This window comes from Lolium rigidum, chromosome 6 (assembly GCF_022539505.1).
Source record: "Lolium rigidum isolate FL_2022 chromosome 6, APGP_CSIRO_Lrig_0.1, whole genome shotgun sequence".
NCBI lineage: Eukaryota > Viridiplantae > Streptophyta > Magnoliopsida > Poales > Poaceae > Lolium > Lolium rigidum.
In genome coordinates this window covers 50,158,112-50,166,192 of record NC_061513.1, presented here as the reverse complement: position 1 = coordinate 50,166,192, position 8,081 = coordinate 50,158,112, and the positions used below count along the sequence as shown (strand labels likewise).

The window sequence follows — 8,081 nt, the reverse complement described above, 5'->3', positions numbered from 1 at the left end:
TAATGAAGTATCCAAAACTGCAGTTTTTTGTTGTACCCAAACAGCTCAAAGTATTGCACATATATTTCCTGTAGCAATCAAGAAAAAGTTTTTGTTCTTACTCCTGAGTTTCAAACAATCACTAAATCAGGAGCGACAGGCAGAGAGGTCGCGCGCCCCGACCTCGCTCACATTAGCTGCGATCTGGCCTGTCTGATTGGCCAATTGCAGCACTTAAAGAACATAGCATATAGTAGAAAGAAAATCAAATGCAACATGCCCACTGATGAATCAAAAGGCACACACAACACAGGAGACACAACACATGCGCTTAAGCTTCACAATTGCCCCAGTTGCACACATTTACATGTTACAAGTCCAAAAAACTAGCTAAGATAAATACATAGCCATGGCTTCATGCTATGACATGACAAGTACCTTAACATGTTACTTATAGCTGAGTCCAGTATGGCTACTAAGTTTTATGGAAAAATTCACAGATGGGCATGCTCCTGATACCCTCGTGGTAAAAACAAGGTTGACCAGATAACTTTGATTCGCATAATGTAAGGACCACATGCAAACTCGTCCTCATCTGCACCTTTAATCATCGGAGTGAACTTCCTCACACAACTGGACATGTTACCACTGTGACCAGCACCATGGGCACCGATATTGAGTATCAGCGTCTCATCTACTGAAACTGCCACCACATGTCGCAATAGTTGGATAATTCCACCATCATCAACTGCCATACCACCACCAACATCACTGTCGTACATCACAAAATTGTTTGGAACTTCAGTGGTGCAAGCAGTTATTTTGCCATGAAAAACTTCAGGCCCTGACAGAACTTTGATCTCAATTGTGGCCTCCAGTGCATTTTTAACATATGAAAATACCAGTTGCACATCACTAAGCCAGCTAGGAACAGTCCTGCTACAAACCTTAGAGTTAATTCTGCCAAGTAACACATCAATCAATACTTTGCTGAATTGTCTGTCATTGCCCTCTCCATCTTCTCTGAGCATCAGATTTATCTCAAAGAAAGCTGCACCACGAAAAACAACTCCTCTAGTTGGGCCAGTCAGAATCAGATCTTCATTCTACGAAGAAGTTCATAAAAGCAATATGTTCATTAGAGCACTACGGTAGAAATTTGGTGTACATTTTCATGGCTCAAATAAGAGATATCTCATGTATCGTAAATATGCAACAAGTTTCAGCGAACTTCACAGGACCCTAATGATTAATGAATTGACATGAGGAATACTATGGGAAATTATAGGGGATCATAGCTGAAACACCTGCTGAACTATGGAAAAACCATTAAAGAAGATATTTGGCATTGAATTAAAGAGTGCAGTGATTATACTGAAGGCAAAAGGCAAAGTGTCAAACACCTCAGAACACAAAGAAGATCTTCATTAATACAAACTCAGATGTGTAGCACTTTTGTGTGACTCTGCTGCAGTATACTGTCGCCTACTTGTTATGTGAAAACTAGTGGTTAATTTATAGCTGAAAATTATAGCGATATACTATATTTAGATGATACATGGGGGACAGGTTCATTTAGGTCACCAAAACATCCATCTGAGGTGAAAACTGGTACACTGAGCGATGAATCACCGGTACTAGTCGATCACTATCTAATCTAGTAGCACCTGTGTAGTTTTTCTCATTGTTGTGAGACTGTTGGTGCCAGCCCACGAGACTCATTGGGTCACCAAGACCACATAAAGTTAGATTGGTCGTCCTTAGCCTTGTAAATAGCCTCGTGGGTCACAGAGAATTACGGACCTGGCCCAGATAAGCCATGGAGACAATTACCATCCTTAAAGAACAGTAAAACAAGCACACTACACCATTTTAGTGATACAAGTATAACTCAGCTCTTCAGGTCCGTTATGTCTAGCACTCTAGCTTGTGTTGGGGCACAAATAAACAACAAAACATCAAAGACAAAGTAAGGTCCATACCTGTGATTATTATGTTAGAAGAGCTGGCCACTTATCACTAGCAGACTCTTTTATGCTATGTGAAATTTAAAAGTGATTTTCTCAAAAATCTTTTGGCCACTGAGAACTTACAAAGCGTCACCGAGGTTTCCCGTAAATGTACAGTTACCAGAAACTTCAGCCACTTTACAAACCTTCGGTTGTCAGTAGTATTAAATATTTAAGAGTGCCCCTAGGGATACGGGATGAGCCATGCAAAGAGCAACAATGACAATAAATTTAAAATGTCAACATGATAGAATGCTAGAATGCTTTTAGTAGCAGGGATACAGATTTCACGTCAGCTAAAGAAACGGAAGATGTGACATTAAGCCCTTCTATAGTTCTATTGAATACCTTTGACGTGACTTGCTGGCAATTATTTCTGTCACGTCGGAAGATGTTGATGCATTTATAATCAAGATTATCTCTGACTATCACGGTCCCATAGACATTGATAGGGTAGGCAACATCTGAGGAGATTATCTTCAGACAAAGCACATTTAAAGAGCCAACCAATCTGTGGTCATCACCGATAGTTGAATTCACATAACGCATAGGACCATATTGTGCTGAGACAAAAGAAAGTGAAGTTAGTTCCCAAAGAGGAATGAATATTTAGGTACCAACAGAAGTTGAGATTGGTAATGGCTCAAGCAATAACAAGTTCACACAGCAAAGTTCACACAGCATCCAAGTATAGATCATGTAGGAACATCAGGATTAGTGTATACATCTGGTAGAGCTTTATCAATTTAGACTTCTCCAAACCAGTAAAATGATTGTTCTACAGAAAATCAAGCAAAAGAGAAAATTGATTCTAGATGGTATGAATGCCACAGCCTAAAACAAGAATTGTACTAGTAGGTTCAAATTGGCAAATTGTTGGACACGGTTAAGCCAGAGAATTAAAAATAAAGACGCCTAAGGTTCTCTTTGGATTAATCATGGGATCTAGTAACTTTGGAGATAACAAAATACCGTTGCAACTTTCCAACTAATGCAGGAGCATTCTTTCATGGAGCATTTCTACTGACACTGTGAATTTAGCTCACTTTGTGATTTTCTCCATGCATAGGTATCACCATATATACTTAAAATATCAGTGCGCAAGTTAGGTTAACAAGCATTGTAGCCTCTGTGGTTCTATGCTCAAACAACTGCGTATCCTAGGAGACAAAATATTTTAGCACCCTTAGTATTGAACCATATATGCAGGAAGGGAAGAACTACTATCACTCTGTTCCATAATAAGCCGTTGTAGTACAACATAGCACATACACATTTTGATTCTGAATCTACACAAGGTTTTCACTCCTAAAAGAATTACTAGATGTTCATCTCTTCAGTCTTCATAGAACAGTTCATCTTTGTATGCCCAAACACTGAAAAGCACTCCTACTCCCCCCGCCTGTCTCCGTGCAAGGAAAAGGCTTTGTGACTGAACATTAAGTAGGTTTCATTAAGTAAGTTCCATAGAAGATGACTTCAATGTCCATAACTTTCTTTTCCCTCTTGTGTTTTACTTCTCTAACACATATTCATTTTAAAGTGTTCTATCTATAACTTCACTTAAGGCGCTCTAATGTGTTGTTGCATTTTGTCTGAAGTATGGTTGAGAACTCAACAATCTAATCCTAATCAAGCAGATACCACATTTGGCCAAAATATCACTAGTACGGTCTAAGCACATACCACATTCATTGCAAACCGTTGCATTATGATAATATAAACATATTGTGCTAGCCATATGGTTAGTTTAAGTATAACGCGTTGGAGAACGAACGGCCACGTACTCTCTTCGTCGAGGTCGAAGATGGTGCGGTCAAGGAACCAAACGCGGGTGAAGCAAGTGTCTCCAGTCTTGGGGTCGTGCACGATGAGCTCGCGTTCTAGAGCCAGTCTCGCCTCCGCCTTGGCCTCCTCCTCTGGCGTGGCGAACTCCCACGGCATCCTCTCCCGAGGCTTCTTTCTCTTGCTCTGCTGGCGGCGCAGCTGCTTCGACGCCGCGGCCTCCTCCTCGCCCTCCTCGATGTAGGGAGGAAGAACGCCGGCATCGTCGACGTCTGCCATCGGACAGAACCAAAGCACGGAGGTGCCGCGCGCGACCTCCAAACCCTAACCAACCTGAGGAAACAGTCGCAAATTAAAGGATTTAGCCGACCGGATAAATCAGGGGAGTGAGCGAATCGGGCAGGACGACGCACAAACCTGATCTAGCCGAACTCGCCGCCGCGGCCGCCGCCGCCGGCAAAGCTTGAAAATATTCTTCTTCTAACCTTTCACGGTTTGGGTTTCGCTGCCTGGTGATCCCGTATTCCCGGGAGGTGCGGCTATAGGGTGCTCCTTTGTATGCCTGAAGCAAAAACAACCTGGGCCGGGCCCATTTACATCCGCTCGCTGCCATAAGTTCTGAAGTTATGAGGTTCTCGTTATTGGAAAGGAGATAGACTTTTTTTAGAAAAAACTGAAGGAGACGAGATTGGAGCTCTGAAGTTAGGCATCTCCAACCGAGCGACCCAAACGGACGCGCTGGGCCGTCCGTTTTAGGCTGTTTGGGTGGCCGACGGACACGCGGACAGGGGCCCGCGTTCGCGTGTCCGTTTGGGTCGCAGCTGCACCCAACGCGCGGACGCAGCGCATAATCGGAGAAATACCAAAACAAAAGAAAAAATGCAAATTTAAACGAAATTTGATTAAACATATGCCCTATTTTGGGAAAATAACTAACAAAAGAAGCCCCTATATGAGCTTTAAAATTTAAACTAAAAACCCTCTATTAGGGTTTGGTTGGCGGCGCGGTGGCCGCCGGTGCGCCGCCTAGCCCCTGTGGGCGTCGTCGGCGTCGTCGTCGTCGTGGACGACGTCCTCGGGCGGCGAGGCACTGTTGTGGCTCGACCGCGCCGGGGACTACGGCCACGGAGACCACAGGGCCTCCTCCCAGGCCGAGTGGGGGTCCGGAGCCACCCGAGGTAGCGGCGGCGCACGGAGCAGCGCCTCCTCCCTGAGGCGCTGCTCCCTCTCCTGCCAGGCGCGGCGCCTGGCCTTCTGGCGCCGCTCCTCCTCCGCGCGGCGCCGAGATTCCTGTCGCCGCTGCTCCTCCGCGCGGCGCGTGGCCTCCTCCCGCCGCGCCGCTTCCTCCTCCTCCCGTCGCGCCTGGCGGGCCTGGGCGTAGAGCTCCCAGGCCTCGGGTTCCTCGACCTCCCGCCGGGCCGCTTCCTCCATCTCGGAGGTGCGAATGGCCGCATGGAGGTGCGGCCATTTCGCGTCCTCCTCCACCGCCGAGATGAGCAACGCGGCGCGGAGGTCGGGGTCCTCCTCCGAGGACTCGGGCTTGGGCTCGAGCAGTAGAGGCGGCGGTTGCGGCAATGCCGCGCCGCCGCGGGCGGCCTCTCCGATGTGGAGGCCGCCTCGGTTTCCTCCGGATGGCCGCAGCGCCGGCGGACGACGGCGGCTGCTGCTCGCCTCGTCGTCGTTGGCTCCGGAAGCGAACCGTCGCTTCGGGGCCATGGCGGCGGTTTCGCTGCGGGAGTGGAGTGGGGACTAGAGTGGAGGGCTAGATCCCCTCCAGTCCCCATTTAATAGCCTCCCGGGTCACCGACATGTGGGCCCAAGGGAGACGAGGCGACCAGCGCCCGGACGCGAGCGGACGGCGCGTGCCATCCGCGGCCACGCAAACCTAGCCCAGATTTGGGCCGGGTTTGCGTCGTTTCGGACGCCGCGGCCGTCCGCTTTTGCGGTGCGTCGCCGCGTTGGGCCGGGATTTTGTCTGGCTCGACCCATCCGGACACGCGGGCGCGGGATGGGTCACCCCGTTGAAGATGCCCTTAGGGCGCTGAAATGGCCGCACGTTTGTTTGGGTCGCTTTAAATGGTCAAAATTGACCGTGTGGCCGTTTGCATCTGGTGACTTCAGCGGCACGACGCTTTATTTTTTCTCCTTTGATAAAATCATAATTTACATTAATTAAAAAACATAAAATAAAAAGACTTTAAAACGCCAGAAAGGCCTGCTAAAACCTAGCTATTGGCTACTGCTCGTCGTTGCTGACGAGGTTGATGAACTCCGGCGTTGGCCATTGATGTCTACGGGTGCTTCTATTCTTGTAGACAGTGTTGGGCCTCCAAGAGCAGAGGTTTGTAGAACAGCAGCAAGTTTCCCTTAAGTGGATCACCCAAGGTTTATCGAACTCAGGGAGGAAGAGGTCAAAGATATCCCTCTCAAGCAACCCCGCAATCACGATACAAGAAGTCTCTTGTGTCCCCAACACACCTAATACACTTGTCAGATGTATAGGTGCACTAGTTCGGCGAAGAGATAGTGAAATACAAGTAATATGGATGTATATGAGTGGTAATAACAATCTGAATAAAATATGGCAGCGAGTAAACATGCAACAGAACAGTAAATAAACGGAGTTTCGATATTTGTAAACAAGGCCTAGGGATCATACTTTCACTAGTGGACACTCTCAACATTGATCACATAATAAAACCACTCTACACTCTCTTGTTGGATGATGAACACCACTAATTGCGTAGGGCTACAAGAGCACCTCAATGTCGGAGTTAACAAGCTCCACAACATTCGATGTTCATATTTAAATAACCTTAGAGTGCATGATAGATTATTGCAATTACACCAAGTACTAACATAGCATGCACACTGTCACCATCACACTATGAAGGAGGAATAGATCACATCAATACTATCATAGCAATAATTAACTTCATAATCTACAAGAGATTACAATCATAACCTACGCCAAGTACTACATGATGCACACACTGTCACCTTTACACCATGGAGGAGGAATAGAGTACTTTAATAACATCACTAGAGTAACATATAGATGAATAGTGATACAAAACTCATATGAATCTCAATCATGTAAGGCAGCTCATGAGATCATTGTATTGAAGTACATAGGAGAGAGATTAACCACATAGCTACCGGTACAGCCCTTAGCCTCGATGGAGAACTACTCCCTCCTCATGGGAGACAACAGCGGTGATGAAGATGGCGGTGGTGTCGATGGAGATGCCTTCCAGGGGCACTTCCCCGTCCCGGCGGCGTGCCGGAACAGAGACTCCTGTCCCCCAGATCTTGGCTTCGCGATGGCGGCGGCTCTGGAAGGTTTCTCGTACCGTGGCTTTTTCCGTATCGAGGTTTTAGGTCGAGGAGGCTTAAATAGGCAAAGAGGCGGAGTCGGAGGGCTGACGGGGCAGCCACACAGTAGGGGGGCGCGGCCCAGGCCCTGGCCGCGCCACCCTGTCATCTGGTGGCCCTGTGGCCATCCTCTGCTGGCTCTCGGGTGTTCTGGAAGCTTCGTGGAAAAATAGGATGCTGGGCATTGATTTCGTCCGATTCCGAGAATATTTCCTTACTAGGATTTCTGGAACCAAAAACAGCAGAAAACAAGAACGGCCCTTCGGCATCTCGTCAATAGGTTAGTTCCGGAAAACGCATCAAAACGATGTAAAGTGTGTATAAAACATGTAAGTATCATCAATAAAGTAGCATGGAACATAAGAAATTATAGATACGTTTGGGACGTATCAAGCATCCCCAAGCTTAGTTCCTACTCGCCCTCGAGTAGGTAAACGATAACAAAGATAATTTCTTAAGTGACATGCTATCATAATCTTGATCAATACAATTGTAAAGCATATGAGATGAATGCAGCGATTCGAAGCAATGATGAAGATAATGAGTAAACAAATGAATCATATAGCAAAGACTTTTCATGAATAGTACTTTCAAGACAAGCATCAATAAGACTTGCATAAGAGTTACTCATAAAGCAATAAATTCAAAGTAAAGACATTGAAGCAACACAAAGGAAGATATAAGTTTCAGCGGTTGCTTTCAACTTGTAACATGTATATCTCATGGATAATTGTCAACACAAAGTAATATAACAAGTGCAATAAGTAAACATGTAAGAATCAATGCACAGTTAACACAAGTGTTTGCTTGTAAGATAGAAAGAAATAGGTAAACTGACTCAACAATAAAGTAGAAGAATGGCCCTTCGCAGAGGGAAGCAGGGATTAAATCATGTGCTAGAGCTTTTTAAGTTTTGAAATCATATAGAGAGCA

At 46.1% G+C, this 8,081-nt stretch overlaps 1 protein-coding gene across 1 annotated transcript; it reads right to left on the bottom strand.

Moving 5' to 3' along the window:
* Nucleotides 1–304: 304 nt before the first annotated feature.
* LOC124667993 lies at nt 305–3,960 on the bottom strand. The gene is made up of 3 exons (XM_047205205.1): nt 3,776–3,960; nt 2,337–2,551; nt 305–1,085 (listed from the first exon to the last, which is right to left on the bottom strand). The coding sequence occupies exons 1-3, from the start codon at nt 3,930–3,932 to the stop codon at nt 474–476; spliced, it is 984 nt and encodes a 327-aa protein (XP_047061161.1). The 5' UTR covers nt 3,933–3,960; the 3' UTR covers nt 305–473.
* Nucleotides 3,961–8,081: the final 4,121 nt, after the last annotated feature.